This window comes from Vanellus vanellus (assembly GCF_965231255.1).
Source record: "Vanellus vanellus genome assembly, chromosome: 2".
In the NCBI taxonomy this organism is placed as follows: domain Eukaryota; kingdom Metazoa; phylum Chordata; class Aves; order Charadriiformes; family Charadriidae; genus Vanellus; species Vanellus vanellus.
Window position 1 is genome coordinate 34,687,977 of NC_138906.1, and position 24,453 is coordinate 34,712,429.

At 39.2% G+C, this 24,453-nt stretch overlaps 1 protein-coding gene across 5 annotated transcripts in view; it reads left to right on the forward strand.

The window, feature by feature from the left end:
• The window catches only part of HDAC9 (histone deacetylase 9), a gene marked incomplete at its 3' end in the record, with an annotated part of 276,027 nt that overhangs the window by 74,390 nt on the left and 177,184 nt on the right, over positions 1–24,453 (forward strand). For 3 of the 5 annotated variants that reach the window (XM_082498908.1, XM_082498907.1, XM_082498906.1), the window contains 5 exons: positions 833–948; positions 6,671–6,793; positions 9,434–9,644; positions 10,053–10,270; positions 18,904–21,522. In XM_082498908.1, the coding sequence (XP_082355034.1) occupies positions 833–948; positions 6,671–6,793; positions 9,434–9,644; positions 10,053–10,270; positions 18,904–19,224 (989 nt within the window). Of the gene's footprint in view, positions 1–832; positions 949–6,670; positions 6,794–9,433; positions 9,645–10,052; positions 10,271–18,903; positions 21,523–24,453 lie in introns of those variants that run through there. The other 2 variants (XM_082498904.1, XM_082498905.1) reach the window with 1 other exon arrangement.

Sequence of the window (24,453 nt, forward strand, 5' to 3'; positions counted from 1 at the left end):
TTGAGTACTTTAATTTGAAAGCTATCCCATGAAATAGGCTTACCTCCGTTAATGCTGTGCTCTTCCATCTTTAACCTTGCTAACTGTTTCCATTACATAAATTTAATTTATGTCAGTGTATGATTAGAATAACTCAATACAACACACAATGAGATCATCCTCTTCCCCTTTATCATAGGCAGAACTCGGAAAATTTTAAATCAAGATAACATACAGCCTTTCAAACGCTATTTTAAGATTTTTGTATGCTGTAAATATTCCTTCCTATGTGTGCCAAAGATGGGGTGAAAGTGGTGTATATTTTGCCATTATTACTTGCCTGTGTAATGATTAGTCTGAAACGGGCTCATCAGCTTTCTAAACAGAAAGGGGATGGCAGCGGGCCTCGTGAATTGACGACATATTATCATGACCTTTGCAAGCCTGCTATCTCTGTCATTTTGATCTCTTACAGGGACAGGACTCTCTGCAATTAAAAAGGAAAGGCTTTCTTTTCTTTTTACTCATTACAGGTCCTATGTCTGTATCTCTGCCTGATACTGAGTATCATAGCATCTTTGTGGGAAAAATAAATAGTAAATTCTTCCTTTGTGAAGCAGACAAATCAGAAGGGGAAAGGCAGAGTATCTTTCCTCGTTAGCACTGTAAAAGGAAAACCAAAATCAAGGGGGGGTGAATTAAATATCTTTAACATAAGTAAATAGCTCATTCATAACCAATAGATAGTTTTCAACAGCAAAAAAAATGCTTGTGCCATAACGAGTATACAATTAATCAAGATCATGTGTTCCTTTCCAGTGTGAAATTCATGTGTGCTTAATCTGTTTTTCAGAATCCTCAGTCAGTAGCAGCTCCCCTGGATCAGGTCCCAGTTCCCCAAGCAATGGTCCGACCAGCAGTATAACAGAAAATGAAACCTCAGTTTTGCCATCTAACATTCAAGCTGAGGTAAGACTCTCTCTTTATTGGATAGATAATTGCTCAGATTTCCAGAGTGGAGAGATTTGAAACTTCAATTTGATCATACTCACAAGCAGAAGATATAATTATCAGGGATACCAGGAAGCTGCAGGCTGACATCAGAGTATGTTATGTATGGGATACGTCTTCATGTATGAGATGTATGTGATGCTCTTTGGTAACAAAAGTCCAAACAAAAGCAGCAGTGATGCTGCTGGAAGAGTGGTAGGGACCTATGGAAGGGACTTTGAAGCATCCATGTTGCAGAACATTACCCTCTGGGATAATCTGAAGAGGTGCACAGTGCTGAACGCTGATGAAGAACTTACATTTGCAAAAGACTGATTTAGGCATTGGTGACCCAAACGCGTACAAGTTAAGGTGGTCGCAGGTTCAGATGACTGCTGAAGTAGATTTTTTTAATTACAGTATCGGAGTTAGGTGACTAAATCCTTTTTAACATCTGCCTTTTATTTTACTGTACCTGTTTCCTTACCAGGGCAGTACTTCCCAACATAACTGACATGCCAGGAAACTTGGATACTTGTTTTGTAAAGCGAGGTTGTACACCGAAGGAATCTTATCTACTCCTTATTCTGTTTCATACATACGTGCCTATAACAACAGGAACGCAGATGGTGAATCAGTTGTGATAAGCCTCATTTAGCATAGACAACATGCCTAAGTCATGCTTTCCATAGCAATATTGTAAAGGGACAGAAAACTAATGCAACTAAGAGAGAATCCAGTTCTACAATATTCTGTATCTAGTCCCTATACTTACAGACATTCCTGCTTTGGTGGCAAAGTTTTCTATTAATTGTTCGCTTATGCTGTTTACATTAGAAAAATTGCATATGAAAATGTGATTTAACAGAGTTTTAGCAAATGGAGGTATTTCTCCAGGTCAGTGGCAGGACATTCACCTCAAAAAAACCTGGAATGGGCAGTTCAACCTCCAGCAGTGACTTTTCCCCATAATGAATTAATTGTGTGTGTGAACTATGATCCAGGGGGCAGGTGGGTGACCTCTGCACACTGATTAGTAGCCTCTCTCTGGCCCGTAACCAAAAAGAAAAAAAAAATTTGCATTGATGGCTAACATGTGGTCTTGCCTCATAGTCCCCCTCTATGTGATTGCAAAGAAATTTAAGTGATGGAGAGTAAGATCCATCATTTGGATTAGATCAGATCCTAGTTCAGTGGAATTAAATGGTATAGTTTATTATTGGGTATGCTTTAGATAGAAGTTTGTAATATGTGGATGTTAGTGCTGTATTAAACAGGAAACCTTGTCCAATTGGATCTTGTATTGACTTGAGGATACTACAAAATGCAAAGGGAATAACGTCTCTGATATACGGTGCTTATTACTGTGCACGTTATAGTTTCTGGACACTTGCTTACAGCGTTGAACCACCATCAGAAATGCATGAAATCTGGTCAGGCTGACAATCTCTGTTTGGGGAGATTTGGAAAAGTTGTAGCAAGAACCAGCAGAGTTATATTCTGTTTATTAATAGAACACCGCATTACATATAATTTGCCATTACTGTGCCAGACATCAGAAGTTACAGCCCCACCGTACAATCACAGATGCTCAAATGAGCCCCAAAAGTTCCTTTAGAAGTTGGGCTCTGCGTGCTAGTGTCGGTCACTTAGCGCTAAGAAGCTGAAACTACTGACTTCCATTTCTGGATCCAGTCGGGGATTTCTTTACTCCTCTGGTTACTCGACTGTTAGTGCTGTGGTGCTGTGGGCTCAAACATTTTTCCATAAATCTCAACTCCAGTGCATTTTGATTTCAGTGGGATTTTCTTTGGTAGTTTAACAGCAGCCAAACTCCTACATCCCTCTTTTCTAGTTTAGCATTAGCTGCCAGCTCTCAAAGGCTATATATCTAATCAATTTTTCATCAGATACACAGAGTACAGAAGTTTCTAATAATAGCATAAGTGTTCCAAAATCACCCAAAATATCACTTGTTTTGCTGTAATCCTGCATGACTCACATTGCTGTTGTTTCATAATCGTTGTTGTGACATTTGCAGTAAGTGTTGTGCTCGTATGTGAGTGGGTGGATAGCCGCGGTTTTCATGGCAGCAAATAAAACACTTTTTGCTGGAGGAAAACAGGTTGCTATGACAAAGAGCCATTTACCAGTAAAACATGAGTCAATACCGTAAATGATTGCACTCTAGTGCATAGACAGAATTAGAGCATTATCAGAAATGAAACAGATTTTTAGAGTATTTTTGCCATATCCATTTGAATAGCGAGGCTTTAAAGTGGTTTACCCTCTGGAGCAGACAGTCTGGTGGTCAGACATTTACATTTTTTTGAATGAACAGAAGTCCACTGCAAATGCTACATTTTTGCAGATACTCTTTTATTATCGCAGTTCCCTTAATGGTGCTTTCAGTACCATTTGTTGAAACACTGGTCTCATTATATGAAACTTGAAAGTTAAGCTCAAGGTTTTAATTGCACCTTATAAATAAAATGCTGTTTTTATTAGGCCCAGTTGTCTCCAGTATCATCAAGGTTCACCGCAGTAGCTATTTGTCTCTTGTAGCATGCTGTATACTTTCAGGTCACCTGCTGCGCTGGGACTAAATCTTACTTGCATGAGAAATGCAAGCAGGACTGAGCCCCTGCACAACACGTCCCTGGAGTTCAGAGGGACAACCTCCCAGAGTCATGTGAAATGATTAATTTTAGACATTCAAAACCTGGTCAAAAGCCATTGAAGGCAATGGAAAGTTTTCAATTGGTGTAAGTGGATTTCAGATCATTTTCTTTCTTTTATTTGCGCCTTGGAGAGCAGCATTTCCTCGAGTATCACGTGATTATACAGGAGACATAAATGGCATGCATGGCAGATAAACACATACTTGATTTGTGCACTATGTTTCTAACATTCACCTCCTTGAGGTGCTCTTTGCAAGTGCCTAGTGGCAAAAAGCATAGGTTTCTGACCAGCTCTTGAGGTTTGCTTCAAGTGTCTGTGAAGGAAGTCTAATTAATTACCAAAACCCACCCCAAAAGCCTTAAGAACTAAGAGTGTAAGCAATTGTGAATATTCAAAGCTATGACAACCTTACTATCGCTCCACAATTGAGAAATATTAAAGCCAAACCATTTCCTCTTCCCCTCCTGATGTATACATGTGCATATAAACACGCACATGTGAAACAGGTATTCCTGCTTCTCAGCAGGTCCCCGTAGCACAACAGAAGTACAACAACTAAATATGGTTACTTGCTGATCATCGTGCACTGCTACGTTTAGTTATTGTACTCTATTTTAAGAAAGAGGGTAACTCTGTTGACGGGCTATTATTTGAAGCGTCGGGAAGCAGGATCCATGGACCCAGTGAGTATGTATGTAGAGGAGCAAGAAGGGCAAGTTGCTCTTTGGGGTAATTTAGGTGCCAATCCAAACCATCAAGTCTGCATGTAGGACAAGGACCGTGGCTTAGCCATTCTGCTACCAAATGACACTGCTGGCAACGCCAGCTCGTGCCACCATTTCAAGGTATTGTCAACTGCGTAAAAAGAGAAGCTGCAGCTGAGGTCATGTAGTTGTGCCTCAGCATAAGCAGGGACCTAATCTATGCAGGTGGACTACTGAACTTGTTTTGGGAGATGAGGTTTAACTGGCATTTAGGCTAATGTTACCTGAAAATATTTTAAAAAATCAGTTGCTTACCAAAATGAAAATGACTGATTATTTGCGGCATTAGAAATCGGATGGAACTGCTCTTACTAATAAATATGTGTGTTCAGCATTAAACTGCCCTGGCACATAACGTGATTGATTCTGCCTCATGAAACGATCACGCCTGACCTCAATGTGGGAATGTGTTTTACTGCTATACAACCTGTCGCTGTTATGTTTGTTAATTCAAATCTTAGAAGTTAATAGTGACATACTGAAAACCAAAAAGGAAATGTGCGGTTTTGAAGTGGCTTTGTATAGATGCTGCAGTTGCTACAAATTTGCTTATATTCCAGGAGGCACACTAGAGCTTCTGCAGTGCTCTTTATCAGTTAAATCTTTGTAGTCTCCCTGAATAATATCTCCATAGTCTTGACATGCTTGGTTTTATTCATGGTCAAAGGTGGATGTTATCAAGGCAAGACACTGTTAGCCGGGAATTAATGTAATATACAAGTGAAGCTTCTTTGTTTCGTATGCTATCTGTTGACATTCCCTAGGTACCAAAAGAAAATTACAGAGATAGACTTCTACTGTTATTGTCTCAGTGATAGGTCGTATCTCCAAACAAACTGTATGAGGAAGGTTATGTTTTGGAATAACATCCTGTGTTTTTGTGCTTAACCACTTTTCATTGATGGTCTGAAGTTGCATTGTATTAGCACAAAGTATTTTACAGAGTTAATTGATATTCCAGGTTTGTCCAGGGGAAAATCTACAGCTCCCCACAACATGCTTGACAAGTTATTATATTTACTTTAGTCAAAGCCCGAGTGTGCAGTATCCCTCTTGGAGGTGGTCTATTATTGGAGTCCCATATGCTTTTTGTTTGGGAAGAAAGCAGTCACTGTGTCATACTGTTACACAGGGTATTCTTTTTCAAGGATGTTGTTCCCTTGGGGACCATATCATGCCAGAGTTCCTAAGTCTAATAAGACCTTTGTAGCTCTTATTGTGTTAAAGTTCTGGGAGGGAAGCAAGAGTTAAACAGAAAATGTAATTCAAGCGACTATACCAGACCACATGTTGAAAAACATGACTGTTAAAGCAGAAAGGCAAAAGCTTCAAAAAGATTCCTGTTGTGGTAATGTAACTTTTTATGTTTCTTCCCAATGAATCTAGAATGGAAGGCAGAGGGTGATCTTTGTAGAACGTCTGGTTTTACTTGACAGTAATTAAAAATATATCAGCAATTCCATGTCCTTGAAAATTATATCACAAGGCTTCAAAAGAAGTGTTAAAAATTTTAACTTGAGGGGAACCAGGAAGGCTGTGAGGGGTATCCCACCATCAGAGGATGATAGGATGCTGGTTTTGTAGACATACATGTCTATATATATATACACACATATATATATATAGCATATATAGAAAGAGAGAAAATACTTTTTTTTTTTAATGGCTGCTGTGGCAATCTGCCTCACTTTCTAACCAAAATTCCCATGTCGATGGAAGTAAATAAGGTACCTGCAACATCCCCATATGACAATCTGGGTAAGAAAATACATGGACTAGGTAGGAACCACAATTTTTACCTTACAACAAAAATTTTAATAACCATGGTAAAGAAAAGGTCTAATACATCTGCATTCATGACACCTTTAATTCAGCTAGATGTACTCCTTAATTCATTGGCTAAGTTCCCACTGAGATTCTAGTAGTGAAAGTGCAGTTGATGAGAACTGATGTTGAGCTGCTGAGATGTTGATGAGAAAAGATGGTCTAGAAGTCCTCAAGATTTTGGTTTTGCATGGAAATTTGACTTGCTAACCAAGGCACAATCACAGACATGTATCAGTTGTTTTCTTAAGAAAAGAAATATCAACAGCCTTTCCACAGGGACAGTACTTTTCCTTATCTAGAATCCTGTTGGGATACAAACCAAAGCTTGATACATAACTGGCTTTCAATGTAGCAGGATAGTTAGGATAAAGTAACCAAGATAAAAAGCTTGGAGATTATTCATTTGTTGTCTTTCTCCTTTATTCCAGCAACTGGTTTCGCAGCAACGCCTCTTGATACAGGATGAATCAGTGAACTTGCTGAGTCTGTACACATCCCCTTCTCTGCCCAACATTACCTTGGGACTTCCAGCAGTACAACCTCAAATCAGTGTAAGTGACCAGTCTCAAGCATTCCTGTCTCCTTTTGTCTCCAGAAAACCTACTTTCTGTCTATTCTCTTTTTTGTCGTATTTTGGAATGTAAGTGATTGCGAGTAGGAACCAAACCTTTCTTTGCATTGGGCAACATCTAAACATTTAAGGGCATGACTTGAAAGCAATGATCACTCTTAATCACAAATAAACAAATGCCCCTGTATAGCACTTGGTTCACAACAACCTCGTGCATCACTACAGTCTTGGGAAAGAGTGGCTGGAAAGCTGCTAGGTAGAAAAGGACCTGGGGGCGTTGGTCGACAGCTGGCTGAATGTGAGCCAGCAGTGTGCCAAGCTGGCCAAGAAGGCTAACTGCATCCTGGCCTGTATCAGGAATAGCATGGCCAGCAGGACTAGGGAAGTGATATTGTCTCCATGTACCTGGCACTGGTGAAGCCCCACTTCAAATACTGTGTTCAGTTTGGGCCTCTCACTACAAGAAAGACATTGAGGTGCTGGAGCGTGTCCAGAGAAGGGCAACGAAGCCGGTGCGAGGTCTGGAGCACCAGTCTTATGAGGAGCAGCTGAGGGAACTGGGATTGTTTGGTCTAGAGAAAAGGAGGCTGAGGGGAGACCTTATCTCGGACAAGAGGAAACGGCTTCAGGTTATGCCAGGGGAGATTTAGATTGCATATTAGGAAAAATTTATTCACAGAAAGGGTTATCAAGCATTGGAACAGGCTGCCCAGGGAAGTGGTTGTCACCATCCCTGGAGGTATTTAAAAGATGTGTAGACGTGGTGCTGAGGGACATGGTTTAGTGGCGGTTTTGGCAGCATTAGGTTTACGTGTGGACTCGATGATCTTAAAGGTCTCTTCCAACCTGGACGATTCTATGATTCCGTGAATTTATAGAAAAGAGCTCTACATGGTGGAAAGAGTGGAAGATTCGCCCCCTCCCAGTAAACATAATACTTAAATTTACTCTCCAGTTTAAACCTAGAATTCTCCAGATTTATGTGCCACCTCATTCGGGACTTGAAAAGCACCAGTGCCTGAAAAGCTATAACAGTGTCTTTGAACATAGATTGAAAAAATCATTGAAAAGATTGAAAAAATGAAATACCATAGGTGGCTGAAAGTTGCAGGAATAGGGAGCAAAGGGCAGGAGGGAAGCTTTGGCAGGCAGGTGAGACACAAAGTAACTGGCAGGAGATGGGGCAGAAAAGGACTGACCGGGCAATAAGACCTGAGCAGCTGACCAGAAATAGAGCAGAGGAATGTTCTCACAAATAATATATTGCTGCAAACCAGCATTTTAATATCAGATATAGAACTTTGCAATTAAAATTATATAAGCTTTATATTCGTTCTGTAGAAGCCTTTCATGAGATATTTATAAGCAAATTACTGTTTTTAAGGGATAGAAAAATTGGACTGATCATGAAAAGTAGTGCTTACTTTTCCAGATTATTTCATAAAAAAATTCTTTTTCACAGAAAATATAACTAGCTTCAAAGTAATTTTATAACATTAAAATGGAAATGAAAATATCTTTAATTTTCTCACTCAAATCATATGAGCTTTTGATGTGGCCAGCTAGCACCAAATATTACTTTTGGCATTACAAAAAACAAAGGGGTTGAATTGTGCAAGTAATATTTATTTCTGTTACCAGAATAAGCAGTTGCAAATTGAATGTAAAGTTTACTTTGGTGTTTGTTTTTCAGAGAAGGGTGATAGCAGAGTGTGAAGTAACCATACACCCCCAAAATATTAGTGAAAACCTTGGTTTGCCTCGTTAGAATTTATAGAATTTAGATTATCAGAGTTACTGCTTTTACCACCACATACCATAAGTGGTTATCTGCAATCCTCACCATGCTTATTTCTGTTAGGTTATTATTCTTGCTGTAAAAATTGTTATTCTGCTTTAACTGCTCTTTTAAGAAATAATATTTTTTTTTAAACTGGACAGAGCACAAAGAAATATAAAGTACATTTGCAATTTTGAAAGGCCAAAACTTCCAAAAGCTTTAAATCAACTGCGCCATTTATAAGGGCGCTTTAAAATGCCACACACATACAGCAGCTCTTGATGGTTCTGTAGATGAGAATTTAACTATACAAATTTACTTTGCAAAGGTGTAAAACTTACATTTGTGCTGTCCTTCAGGGAGTCAGGGAGTGTTCCAGGAAAAGTAATAGCTTCCCACTACTACAGGTAATTATTTTGTTTTGCTGAGTGGCTTGCTGTCTGATGGAAAGTTATGTGAAAAACCAAGCCTTGCCGATTCCAAACTCAATGGAAACTATTTCCCCTGATCCCCTGTTTTCCTGTGCAGGAGGCTGTGGGAAGGTCTTTAGGAATTTTAAGGATAGGTCCTGCCTTTTCTTTCATAATGTTCTAACTACTAGTTCCTTATGCTTTGGCTTTTGTTACTCGTTTTTTTCAAGTGGTTTCATTACTCAGTTTCTCACATTTAACCGGCATGTGTTTCCTCCCTTTTCATCTCACAGTCAAAGTGTAAGATGGGGATGTTAACCTTTTCTTCTGTATATATTCATAAAGTGCGACATAAGACCATCTAATCAAAAAGAGACATATATGGCCCGGTCTTTGAAAAGCAGTTACCAGCGCTGTTGTTCTTTGACAGGCTTCATCGTCATTCAAAGAAAAGCAGAAGGGGGACACCCAGTCGCTCAGACAAGGAGTGGCCTTGGCTGGACAGTATGGGGGGAACATTCCTCCATCCTCAACTCACCCGCACGTTGCTTTGGAGGGAAAGCCAAATAGCAGCCACCAAGCTCTCTTGCAGCATCTGTTACTGAAAGAACAAATGAGACAGCAAAAACTTCTCGTGACTGGTAATGATCAAGGCTTCAACACAGCAATAATTTGTTTTTAATGGCATTTGTATTCACATTACACTGAATGTGGTAACACAGATACTATACGTCCTAACCATTGGGAAAAGTGGAAGGGTGGGAGAAAAAAGGATGGCACCTTTGTTTTCCCCCTTTAGTGATTCTGCTCCAGTCTGTTAGCCTGAAAGAATTCAATGATTACAGAAAAGAGAAAATGATTACTTCATCACATTCTTTTGCAGCTGCTGAACTTCCCAGCGTGGTGAGGCACGTGGTACACGTCCCACTGTATCAGCGCTGATGCTGAGTTCTGCAATATACACCCTCTTCTTGCTGAAAGCTTTCTCTCCTATTAGAACTTTTAGTTTGTTGTTCTTCACACAGAAGTGAAATGTCCCTGTTTTGCAGGAGCGGTTCCTCTTCACCCACAGTCTCCTTTAGCAGCAAAGGAGAGAGTCTCACCTGGCATAAGAGCTGCCCACAAACTGCCTCGTCACAGGCCACTGAATCGAACCCAGTCAGCTCCTCTTCCTCAGAGCACTTTGGCCCAGCTGGTCATCCAGCAGCAACATCAACAATTTTTGGAGAAGCAGAAACAGTACCAGCAGCAGATCCACATGAATAAGGTGAGTGCCCAAAGTAAGGAATTTCCAAATAACGTAAAGGTTGAAAACTAATAAGGAGGTCTAGGTATTGGTGCCATGTGGTCATGGGCGGTAGACAGGTTCTTGCACGAGTATCTTGTTTATGCACAGTTGGTGTATATATTTGTATAGATCTTAATTTTCAGCTTTCTGAAATATGCTACAAAGGTAATTTGTGGTTCTTGACATCAGTAAGAATGCAACACAACAAAATAGGGTTCAAAGCATCTTACGGGTTTAAATTACAGGTGGTTTCCTGTTGACTGGTAAATGATGCCTTAAAGATTACTGGATTTCAATTGGACCTTTTAGTGTGCACTTCTGAGCTTCGGCAGTCGTTCCATTCAGCGGCTTTTAAATTGTATTCTAAGCTTTCTCATTGTGGACTAGTATTTGGAGTAAATATATAACCACTTGAACTCAATTAGCTGATTAAATTGATCTTTTTTGTGTAAGAAACTCATTAAACGTGGAGAAATTTTTTATCAGCTTTTATCAAACCAACTTTTTCTCTGTAAGTCAATTAGTTACATGAAAGTTTCTAATCTATATAGTGATATAAAATTACCATATAAGGAGAAAGAGAAGAATGTGCAATTGCTAACATCAGATGCAGAGATGAATTGTGCCCCTCTTTCCCTGCAGAGTAACGCCTTATTCTGAGGCGGGGGAATGGAGAAAAGGGGCCATCCATTAATAAACAAAGAGCAGCAGAATCTAAATAGATTTATCAAGAGCTAACACTTCTGCAACAAATGTTCACTGCTCTAAAATAAAGATATGTAATTAAATGCTTTCATCTGGAGAACTTTTTTTCTGCTCTCACTTTTCTGCTTTCCACAAGTTGTTTGCTGGAGCTCCTCCAGTAATTCAAAGATATTGATCATGCATCTATCATCTTTGAGGGGTTCTTGAGGGTTACTTAATAACTATACATAAGAGGCAATGGCAAAGAAGAAAAGATGAAAAGTAGGCATTCAGCCCTTGTACCTAAGAGAAAAGAAAAAAACACCCACCTTACTGGGTGAACTTCCCAGGGGGTACTGATTCTTTGGAATCTACTAAGAATTCCCAACAAAATTAGAAACAAACCTAGAGTTTAAGTACATAGTTTGTACAGTGGTTTGGTTATTAAATCTTGTCTTAATTAGGAAAAATGAAGACCAGAAAACTTCAAAGTTCAGAGCTGATCCTTGCATGTTAACCCCTCTCAGCTTGGGTGTTTTGATTACTCAACTAGGACTCCAGTTGGCTTTTCTTTGAGTATGCATTCCATATGTTTAATCAAGTTGGCATATGTATATCTCGTAGCCTCAGGTTTTGAAAATATTTCACCTGCCCTCAATTGTCTGAAGAGAAAAGAATTTTTACCGGTAAAGTACTGAGTCTTTGTGCTGTTTGTGGGTATTCACTACAAACCGATCAGTTCACGCATTCCTCACAAAGCAAAGAACCCCACTAACATGTTTTTGTTAGATAATACGCTCATTGACATAAATTCTGCCATAGCATTTGGGGACATGTGCTGTGGCGTATAGGTACATTTGTCCTGAATGTGAAAATTAAACTTGAGTCACATAAACATATTCTCAGTCACACAGGACTAGGAATGCATTGCATCTCGCACGATCTAGGCTGGATAAGGAAGTAAAAAGAGTGCAGTGGGTTTGGGATAATGCTTATTTCAGTAACTTTTTTTTTTTTTTCTGAGTTAAAATGCAGTGAAAATATATGTTAAGGAGAATAATTCCCTCTCATACTTGAAATATGCTTTCATTCTCACATGGTTATTTGTGATAAAGGCATGAAATAATTCCTTCTTTTAAAACCTAATGAACCTCGCTTTTATTCTCTACGGTATAGGCTATACACATAGGCAGATAGTAGAAATTTAAGTTTATCTTTGGGATTTTTGCTGCCTTGAACCTCCATAACCTACTTCCTTTGCCCTAGTAGCTTCTCACTCTCCTTTATCCCTACTCCCAGAGCAGCTAGCATTCATCAGGAGCACAGTAACTCACCAGAGCAGCAAACGCCTAAGGAGGAATAGGATCATGCTGCAGCCACAGAAGCAGTGGGTTATCCGAGGATGCCGGTGGTTTATCAGACTTTACAGTTTGCAGCATCTAGGCTCTTCTTCAGCACCGTTCTCAGAAGAACAATTGTGACGAATCGTACTGAAAAATGTCAGTGCTCTAATCAGGTGTCTGTCCTCTGCAAGTATACAGAAGGCCAGGGGGCTTTCTTACATACTTGAAAGAAGAAACCTGATTTTTAAGAACTGGAATTTAAGGGTAGCCCATAGACAGGAGAGTGAGAAAAGATCAAATCAGGGAGTGACTTTTAAGTGCTGAATTTAAAACTATATTCTTTAACCCTTTAACTTCAAGGTTCAGATTGAAGGTTTTTGAACTCTGCTAGCATGGTGGAATATACTTTATTTTTAAAACTTGCCTCTATTTACAGCTGAAGTTATTGGTGCATTATATAATTTGCATGGCTTTACAATCAAACTTAAACTCAGCAAAGCAGAGTTATTTGAACCTTCAAATAGTAGATATTCTATACCATGTAGCAAAGCAACCCAACGTCTCATTTCTTAGGACAAATTTGGGCCTGGGACAAGTGAATACATGCACTTATTTTCCATTGTTCTGTCTCTTCCGTTCATAGACTGTGTAATGAAGTCTGCACAGAGGTATAATTCCCTCCTTTTCAATCATGAAAAATGTAGGTTTGTTTTTGTTTTTTTTTTTTAATAAGGAATACTTAAACATTCTCTTAAAATTTTTGGTGAGGCCAGAACCATTTTAAACCGAAAAGACTATGAAACGCTAGTTGATCAAGAACTTGGAACAAGTTAATACCTTCTGTATCTTTTCCATTTCTCTTCCCTTCTTTTCCTGATGTTTAGGACTTCAAGTACTTGAGGCTTTAATATATTTCAACTGAACCCAGTATTTGAATGTTTGCCCTGAACTAAGATGATATAGCATGTGTCAGTACTCCCTGAAAAATGTTTTTAGTGAGATGTTTTTGGCGGACATGTGGGTGAATCTTGCTGTAACAACAAAAAGAGGAAGAGAGCAACCCACCCCATTGGTCTTGTCTTTATCTTGTATTAAAAAGCCATTTCTTTTCCTTGAGAAAAGAATATACTTCAGCAGCAAAACAGTGCTGCTGTGAGGGTGATAACAAGCAAAATCTAACATAGGTCAGAGGTAAAGGATTCCCCTGGATCATTTCCATTCTGAAAAGAAACAAATCATTGCCAAGAGGTGTGTCTTTGTCCTTAATAACAAAGAGAAGATCCCCTATGGATTATTTCTGGTCAGCTGTCAGATGCCAGGCTTTTGATGTGGGAAAGGGTATAAGTCTCTGCTGAAGTCTGACATTTATACCTGCGGGATCTAGTGCACTGACCTGAAAACATTCTGCAAATGTTGACATCCCATCCAAAAGTAGGTAGAAACCTTCGTCCCAACTTTCTGGGGAAAAAATAATAACGAACGTGCAGTAACCTGAACTCCGCTTGTCTTAGGGAAGATCGGCTTTGCTGTTGTCAGCTTTAATATACTTCTGTCCGAATGACAGCTTATTTCCTCATAAGGCCCTTTGATCACCATTGCAGATCTTCATTCTGCTCAATAAAGGGAGTCCAAAGTCTGAAGCCCCACTTAAAATTATTGCAATCAGGTACCAAAAGACCACTACTACAATAAAAACCTTAAAATCTTGATGTTAGTCATGTATCTCTGTATCTAGAAAGCTTTGACCCTGCCATTTGGAAAAAAAAAGGGTGACTTTGATGTAACTAATATAAGTGCAAAGCCCCCAGCAAAAGTCTGCATTCAAGAAAAATCTCAGAAATCACAATGTGAAGAGTACGTGAACAAAGCCCTCTGTCTTTAAAGGTTATTTTTGTCACATATGATGAATAAAGGCTTGCCTCTGCTGAAGCTAAACTAGCACTGTCTTCACTGGAACCAAGCTCTTATTTGATCAGTGGGGGAACCCTACATGTGTTCTTAAAATAATGTATTCGTAGCGTTTTGACAATTTGTTTTCAATGGTATAAACATAAGGAAGAACTTCTTTACCTTGAGGGTGGTAGAGCACTGGCACAGGCTGCCCAGGGAGGTGGTGGAGTCTCCATCTCTGGAGACATTCAAAACCCGCCTAGACGTGTTCCTGTGCAACCTGCTCTAAGGTGGCCCTGCTCTGGCAGGGGGGTTGGACTAGATGATCTCCAGAGGTCCCTTCCAACCCTATGATTCTATGATTCTATGGTAAAACCCTCCTCTGTATTGGAGTAGTAAAGGTTAAAATAATGGGGCAGTTGGTAGTGTACACTAAAGTATGGGAGCAGTATTGATAATGCTAAAGAGTACCTGAATTTCAGTTTTCATTCCAGGATGTTAGTTGGTTTAAAGCATCTTTGTATAGGGAACCAGTGATTGGGCAAGACTGTGAGGTAAAAAATCCATGATGAAAAATAGAAAGTGAAAATGCATTAGTGCTTTGGATGGTGATCGTAATTGACCGATACCTGTTAATAAAAAATAAGTTTCTGTTGATTTATTGGTGGAAAAATAGGAATATTATTTGTTTTCAATGGGAATATTGAAAAGATACTGTTAACCCCAGATTAATCATTCACTTCTCTGAGTGATAATTAATAAAATATGGAAAACTGGATCAGGTTCAGCTGGAGTAAATTAATTTAGTTTCATTAAATATATTAAAACTGTGTTTGTGGCTTTCCAGCTTACACATCTGACCAGCATCTTCTGAAGGTGAGAGGTAGCACATTTCTTCTTTCAAATATTGCTTATAGAAGGGGAATATTTGGACAAAACTGTAGCAACAGTTGACTGTGTTTGGAACTCAAAAATGCCCAGAGCATTTTCTCCTTTATTGAGAACTAATGTTTAAGCCATAATACAGAAGAATGATTTTGAAAGTTACATAAATCCCTTAGAAACGTACTGCATAAGTAGCAGAGACAACAGTAAGCAGGTGCCAAGTTGTTTCAGTAGAGCTCACAACATACATAGCTGGTCCGAGTAATCTCATAGCCATAGGAGAGAAGGAGAAAAAGTGTGTTCCATAAGTGCATACATGACTTCTTAGAAACGACTGCCGTGTATGTAAAACGAGCAATTAATTGAGGAAGGAAATGTATGGGGTGGCTGTGGCAGGATTTTGTGCTTTGTCTCTTTGTAAAGACATTTTATTTAAAATATTGTATTTTACAAAAGTTTATCATTACAAAGGAGAAAGAAAGGCAGGGGCTGTGAGTGAAGGACCTATGAAATGGCCTGTGGCAATGTCCAGGTTATTCCATTTTGCTGTACAAGCAAGCAGGTTAGATTGTGTTTGATGTCTTTTTGGTTGCACTATTGCAGTTACACAATGGAGTTGATGTCTGTAAATGCTTCCTGTCCTCCTGCCACTATTTACTTTGGCTTGTGCATATCCCTTACAGTTTAATTTCCTGAAAATAAAAGGAAAAAAAAAATATAGGCTGTATTAGCATGAAACCACTTTTTTGAGTGACTTCTTTAGCTGGAATAGCGATAACAGTAAAGTGTACTAGTTAAAGACAACCAATCCGTACAACTCTTATTAGTGAAATAAACCATGGGTTTACTATTTTTAAATGTGGTCTTATTAAAACTCAGATTAAGCAATCACTTTTTCAAAATAAAAAATGTGCACTGAAATGAAGAAAAAGTCCTGATGTACCTACAGATAAATTCAGAAAAAAATGATAAGTGGGGATTTAAAGTGAAAGGTTTAAACATTAAGTGTAAGCAGAAGTATCCAGCTGCACGGTGAAAAGACTTGAGCAGTGCTTCATTCCAGACTCATTTTCTGCTGTGTAAGCCAGCTTTAGGTTGAAAAGATAGAAATATTGACTCTCAACTGATATCTTTGCATGTCTCCAGATACGTAATTTTCCATGGTAGTACCAGGTGATATAGTATAAAATAAGATGTTTCTGACTTAGGAGAATTGGACAGTCTCCTGGTAATGCTACTAATGTAATTACTGGAATAAGATGGGGCCAAGCTGCCTTTAAAAACCACTTTAACAAGTATGAAAGCGTGGTGGTGATACAGGGAAAGCAGTCAGCTGCGGCTTAGCAGACTGAGCAGCAGCAGTGGTTTTCGGGTTTTGGGTGTCCCCCCACTGCCCCATGCCATCCACTCATTTTTATCATGCTCCATCATATGAGAGGACACGGTTATAGTGCCTCACAGCCCCTTGCCTGAGGCTTAGTTAAAGTCACAGTGTAAAGGATATTTTTAGTAAGGTTTTGCAGTAAAGATGATAATACGAACGCACTTTGTAAAATCTACTGTGTAAATATATAAAGACTTTCGTTTCACAGAGTTTTAGAAAATGTAATTTGTTCAGCTCCTCCTGTCACCGAAGTCTGGAGCAGATTGCCTCCGTGGTGTGGGAGCAGGCCCCGAAACAGGAACACTGCAAATTGAATCGCACACGGATACCACCGTAGTCCCCGCATCCCCCTTACGTGCGCTTGCATCGCTCCACTGATTGCATGCAAGAAGCATCTGAAGGTGTTTCACATATAGATTATATACTGCGGGCCATCATGTGTTGCCTCAGAAAGCTCAGCAGCGTATCTGTGCCACACAGCAGCGTGAAGAAAGAGCCTGACATAAAAGTGAAAAAGCATAAAAGAGAGCAGTAACGAGCTAAATATGTGTCTTAACTTTGCTGTGGACATGCAATCATTTTCTCTTGGTTTCCCCTCCAGAATAACCCACCTGATGTCAAGTAACTGGCACATGGAATGGTTTACAGATGGATCAGCATCAGTGACTCTCGTAGCTGTACCTGATTATCTGTCACGCAGATGTTTCAGTTTGTATTTGCTTGCTTAGCGGCCAGCCGAGCAGCCAGACCTGCCTTTCGTTTCTTGCTCGAGGAGTGGAGAGGGCTCGCCCGCAGATGTTTAACGAAGCGCCAGAGAGGAGTGTACCCAAGCTGAATAGTTAGCTCCAGTGCCTTCTCGGTCAGCGTCACCCCCCGAGAAACAACTGGAAAAGATTTATGGGTTTGATCTCAGAAATTTTCCAGATGCTGCTTAATAAAAGGAGACACTGTGCGTTAGTTGCAGTAGTGAGGATTCCCCGGCTTAGCGCCTGCCACCTGCAGCACGCCTGATACACGTGTTGTGATTTGCCAGTTCAGTAATGAAAAGGGATATTTCGCTTGCTTCCTTTTGGTAAGCCATTAAACTCCCATTATGCCCCAGAAATTAAGGTTTGCTGTGACCAAAGCCTGTAGACTTCCTCTGTGGAATTCGTTTCCCCACTGGTGTGGGGCTTATGCATCAGAGCATCAACTGCACATCTTTCAACTCTTCTTGTTGACTTTGTGAGAGTTTCCGAATCCAGCTGTAGCTTCTTAATCATGGTTTACATGACAACCCTGCCCTTTACTAGGGTGGCATTTTTCGCTATGCATTAGCAAGGAGAATGAAACTAGACCGTCCACAGTTTGTGACAAAATAGCTATACTGAAGCCGTCCAGTAACTCAGCATATAGCTAAAACTCAGTTTGAAAGAGTTGATGGGGGGGAGGCAGATGGGAAGAGGGAAGTATGTATGTATGGTAAAAGCTGGGTTTTTCCCTGTCTCAGTATATTTGACCCTGGTGATACAAATCAGTATTTGCTTGAAATCAAGTGGATGAGTTGAATACATGGTAATTACTTACTTGACCCTGCAGATGCTTACTCACGTGTCTGATTTGCGCCTCTTTGAACAAAGCAAAGATTTTTTCCAGTTTGGGCTTTTTGGATTACATTTGGACTATGTTGGAATACATTTGCTGCATCTTAAATAGTAAAACGTAAACTATCGTGATTGCAGTGCACTTTGGCAAAGCTTTAAAATAGCAGTTAATGGTGTAAAAGCAGTTTTGTCTGGGTAGCTGGGTTATATCATCACTGCTGGAACAGGGATACCTGTAACACACGCAACAAAAGCTTTAGTCTTTCCAGTCATGGGCAGACATGCTTGTAGTCTCTTTGTGCCACAGGAGAGGTGACTGACACCAGCTCTTTGTCACCACTCCTTTGTTGACTTTTAGTGCCTTCATGCTTTAGAGAAGCGTGTGTAAATATTCCCTCATTTGCTCGTAACAAAATATTAACCAGATTACTAGTTTTATTATATCTTAGCGTTCCTTTATACTCTTGTGTTGTGGAAAATGAACAGTAATATAGTTAAATAAATTTCTTCTTTTATGTTTGAAGAGTGTGAAGGGAGACTCATTTCTTTTGATTACAGTACCAGTGTACCAGATGTGTAGTGTTTTCGGTGTTCTGCCTTGTTTTCCGTTTAGTATGACTGTGTAGCCCTCTCTACATACCAGGTATTTTCTACTCCAGAGTAACAGGTGACTTTTTGCTTAGGAACTTGAGTTCTTTTTTCCCTGAACATGAATGTTTTAGCGATGCATAGCTAGCTGGGCTTGCTGCAGAAGCTTTAATTGTGTCGGTGCAAATCTGGTACTTCTCAGTGTTTGGCATCGGTGAAAGGAGTCGGTAACCGTTCCCCTCTTTCTCTTTCCAGATGCTCTCTAAGTCCATTGAGCAGCTCAAGCAACCTGGCAGTCAGCTGGAGGAAGCTGAAGAAGAGCTCCACGGAGATCACTCGATGCAGGAGGAGCGAGCTCCCGCCGGCGCTGCCAGCGTTAGGGCTGAGAGCAGCAGTGCTGGTGTGGATGACAGAATAGGACAGCAGGTGGGGGCTGTGAAAGTCAAAGAGGAGCCACCGGACAGTGATGAGGATGTTCAAACCCAGCAAATGGAATCTGGGGAGCAAGCTGCTTTTATGCAACAGGTAATAGGCAAAGATTTAGCTCCAGGATTTGTAATTAAGGTTATTATCTGAACATCACGTGCATTTTCTAGGCTTTGATAAGCAACTGTGTTTTGATTCACTGATCTAGCAAATCCTGATTTACTGTTCAAAGAACCTAACAAAGGCAGAAGTGTTATATGCACCCTTGAAAACATAGCAGAGCTCATCCATATGGCCACTAATTGAGAAAATACCTGTTGCAGTCAATTATTCTACGTAAATCTTTGCGTAATAGCTGATAGGCTTTGTATTAGCCCGAGGTTACATTACATTGCTTAGTTCTAGTGAAAGAGAGCTCGTATCACGTAGCTTGTTGAGATCAGCAATTGCTGGAATTAGTTTCCAGACCTGATTGATGAAACATTCTTCTTCTCTGATTTTGACTCCTCTGACTTTTGCTTTCAGCTATCTGTATATACTGTATCATACTGTAGTCTTGAACACTGTTAACGTTAGGGTATTTTTTCCCCAGTAGACAGGTACTGACTGCTATATCGGTGGTCCCAGGCTGGTGTATAAAGTATAATTTCGAGAGGAATACAAGGTGAACGTAAAGAGGCAAGGCAAGGCAAGGCACTGTTTAAAGTTTGCATTGGTTTCTTTTTTGCACTGCTTAGTTATTTTTCATTCTGTCTTATTTGATGATACTGTCCACAGAGACATCCTTAAGTGAAGCAGATGCAAGTACTGGTGAGAAGCAAAATGCAGCATTAGGTTCCAATCAGTTATTAGGCTATTGCAGGAAAAGCACAGAACGGTTATCGTTATCATCTGAGATCCAATCACTTGTTTATTTTTCTTAAATAAAGACTAATCATACAGTATCGCGTAACCTTTACTGCTAGGTCTCATGGACAAATCCTAAAGCGACGCCTATGCGTGAAATGCCAGCTTGGCAAAAGGGAAGCACAGATTGTCGGGGCGCGTTCCACCGAAGCTGAAAAGCGCCGTGCGCGCGTGCAGCCGGCGCGCTGGCCTCCCTTCCCGTGGCTGTGCGCTCAGGCAGAGCGAGGCTGGACGCAGTGGAAGGCCCTGTTTATTTAAGTCAATGCTTTTGTCAGGTCCCCGCTGTTCTCCTGCGGAAAAGTGATTTTGGGAGGGGGGACAGGAAATGCCTTATGGAAACAGGAAGCCCAAGTGATTCATGTGCTGAGGAATGCGGGGCGGAGGGGGGGGGGGGTGGGGAACGGGGCAGCGCTCCCTCTGTTTTTAAAGGCACTCTATGAATTGATTTATTGTCAAAGAAAATAACAAAGCGAGTAGGGAAATTGTTAAGGAAGCTTTCCAGTGAAACATTTCCTTCATATTCCCTTTTGATATGTTTACCTTGTTTTATAGGTTTACTTTTGTTAAGCTAGTTAAAGATTCATTGTATTAAGATCCCCTTTAATATGGATAATCCCAAACTGACCTGGAATCCTTGTCAGGTTTTTTTTTCTATTAAAAATATTTATATTTCTAAAGCTGAGGTATTTTAAGGTGCAGTATCCTGTTTCAAAAGAGATAGCTGTTTTGCCAAATGTAGAAATTGTTCTAAAATATGTTATTAGCATGTGTTGTTTACATTATGCTCTAATACTATTAAATCTTCTATAAAATGTTGCAACTTCTAAAGATACATTATCCTTTTTCCTAGAAGGTCTCCAAACAAATGACTAAATAGTTGCTATAAAATGAAAGGCCTCCTGAAACATAACGATCATCTTAGATAGGAAAGATCTATTAACTCAGAAAATACAGGCGATTTTAATGTGTGCTTCATCTTTGGACAGAATTTTTTCTCCACTTTGGATGAAAAAAGTCACATTCACATTCAAAAAGTGAAGCATATAAAAATGAAATTATATGGTTTTCCCATTCTGAATAATTTAAATTCTCTTTGAAACTTAACTTCAGCCTCATCAAAAAGGGATAGTGCATCTTTTAAAATACATTTTATTTGGGGAGAAACTTGCAAATGAGAAGACTTTTGTACAATATCACTGCAAAGACATGTATTCACAAAGGACAAAAGATATTTTTATAATGTCATTCAGGTGAGAAACCCCAATACATTAGTGGACTTTAATTTCAGAATCTTTCAAATTTGGTTAAAATTAAAATAGAGAAACTACCTGGAACCAGTGAAAAGGAAAACTGGGTTTAAACAACCACATTTCTAATTGATAATTGTCTCTTACATTTTAAATCTACTGTATTTATTATAATTTACACCCTTAGAGGTGGTCTCTTGTTTTGTGTTGTAAATATATTCTGTTTGTATGTTCCCTTTTTTTGCCTTCTGATATAAGTCTCTTCCTTTCTCAAATAAAGTTTTTTTTTAAAAGATCCCCTTTCAGATATCTGACTTTGTGTAAAGTTGATAACTTAGTTGTGCTTTCGCTTTGTATAACCAAATATGTTCACTACACGTTGTTGAAACGATTCAGGCTTTCAGGAGCAAGGTTTTTATTACGCGATTCTTACAATGATTACACAAAGTCTTTTTTTGGTCTCTTTGTTTTATCCTACATCAGCCATTATAAGTTTTAGTGAATGTGGAAATAGTATTGATGCATGCTCATTTTCCCATCATGGCATCTGTCTTGAACATGTGATCATATATTGTACCATATAGCAAAGCTAAAGGTGAATCCCAGTTTCTTGGCTCCTAATTATCCGAAATTCCAATGAACTGAAATAATTTCCCTGACATTTCTAAAATCTGCCTAGAACCCAAAAGGTATTGATTTGAAACTGAGCTTATACTGATGACCTCTTGGATATTTTCTAAGCCCTTTGCAAAACTAGAATCCACCTGTAACTATGCTGGGGAGGAGGGAATCCACAAACTTTGCAGACTTTAAAGCAATTGTGTAAGACAGTGAAATCCCACTTTAGAAACACCTGAGCACTTCCATGAAGACGTTAAATGCTTCACTGGTTTGTGATTATTTCCTGAACCTCGCTTCACATCTATAGAGAGAAATAGTTTGTACTGCAAAGCTACCTCTGTTGCTCAAGTACATGAATTATTACTACCAAAAGAGTTCAGATGACTGTTGAATTCTAGCTCCTCTAACTGTTTATTTAAATTGCAAAGGCTCTTAACAGCTTCGATTCTGGTATAATTTTAACTAAAATAAAAGGCTTGCAGCAGCATAAGTATGTAAGAATAAATATTTCCATAAATCTAATTCAATTGTTTTCATTAATATAACAGCAAACTAATGTTTCATCTATCATACACAAAAAAAAAAAAAAAAAGAGATAAAAAGTCAAGTCTTAGATTAGGAAACTTAGCTAGCATTAACAGTACAACATTATACTGCTTGCCCTGTTGATTATTATGTATTTAGAATTTTGTGCCTGTAAGTAAATCATGCTTTCAACAGGGATTTTATTGAGATGCCTTTTGTTTAAATACTCGTGTCAGAATTAGAAGAGAAGCCATAAATGTTTTCAGTTTACAACATTCTTATTTTGGAGGCTACACCTAGGTTTTTTTCTAAGTTATTTGTTTACCATGCATCAAAGCACCTATAATGAAGAAAGCAATCATAATTCAATACAATTCGTAATTCCTTTTCCAGGAATGATGTGCAGCTTTTGTTTTTTCTTTTTTTTGAGCAACAGATGTTTATTCTGTCGAGTTTTCCAAAAAATAAAGCCAATATAGCTGCCAATTTAGAAGTAATTACTACTAAATGAGGGAAAATGCTTCAGAATATTTTTATACTCAAGACAGACACATATTACTGCAATGTAGATACTATAACATTAGCCTTTTTTTTTTTTTTTCCATCTTCTGGCATTAAGAAAATAGGATTAAAAGCTGAACGCCTCAGCAAAGCAGGAGCAATCCAGGCACTACCACCACTCATCCTTTATATTCAGCAATTCATTTGTGCACTATCTTCATTCCATCTTCATTATCATCAGGATCACTAAGACTTACTCCATGTTACTTAAGCCAACTATACCCTGTTTTTATCTTCACTGGCATTCTGAGGTAAAAAATCTATAAACATTAGTCCCAAGCACCAATCTAAAAATGTTTACTTATTTCTCCCCCTTATGAACACTTCACAATTTGCAGCCAAAATTACCTAAGCCAAGTTAATTTCCTTATTGTATTCTGTCCCACTAGCAGCATGTCCTACTTATCCACTTAAGAGATGTTTGTTTGCTTTTCATTTATTTGTTTAGTTTCTAATTTCCTTATGCAGTTCCCATCATCTGGGTGGTAGCGGGGCTTCTGTACCTCGTTTCTCGGTGGAGGAATACAAGTTTAGAACATCATATACTGAATTACTGTTCAGGCAAACAGAAGAAGAGCATCCTGGATAAAATTACCCTCTCTGTTGCTCTAGCGCAATCCCAGTGATTTTAGTGGAATTTTACCACACTATTAGGTAGATGCTGTGCTTTGAATTAGGTAGACTTTGTGCTTTGCATTTGTTTTTTTCTCTTTTAACTGTCTCTAATTTGGAATTAGCTTTAAAGGTAAAAATTACAATTGGATCAAACTGCATAGCCAGTGGAAAGGCTGGGAGGTCGGCTGGAGGATACACTTAAACGTACCCCTCTGCGCACTTGGTCCTTCCATGTTACAGCATTTTTGGCCTTGAGAAGTGCTGCGAAGAGCAAGAGAAATGGAAATGTAAATTTTGACCAATGTTAGACTTCCAAATAAACCTTCCACCACCTCAATGAGGCTGTACCCACAGTCTTATATCTACTAGCTCAACTCACCTTTTATTTTGTAGGCTACCTTAGTTGTCTCCTTTAACCGTGCAGCCAGTAAGAGAGGCACTAACCTTATACCTTTCGGCCCTTCCTCAAGTCTGTGAGTGCCCAGTCCCAGTGCAACCCCTACATAACACAAGCTGGCACTGTGATTTCTGAGCCATAGACTGGATGGATGGAGCGAGCGGGCAGAGCGCTGTGTGTAGTTGGATTTCTTTTGTGAAAATTTTTCATTAATCTGCATGAGGGGAAGCCCCGTCTGAATACTTAGCCAGCTTTCTGTCATCTTCACTCTTAAGGTCCCGTCCATCTGTATCAAGTTTTTAACTGTAGTCTTTAGAAACGTAGTTTTTATCAAATGCTGCAGGAAGAATAAGTCTTTTTTTATATACCACTTCTATGTGAAAGTGCATAATAGTGAAAATTTTTACAAGTAATTTTTCTTTCCCAGCTGGATTTGGAAAGGATCCATTTTTTCAGAAAGTATCGATTCTACTTTTTTGATAATCACCAAGGAGATTATTATTTTTG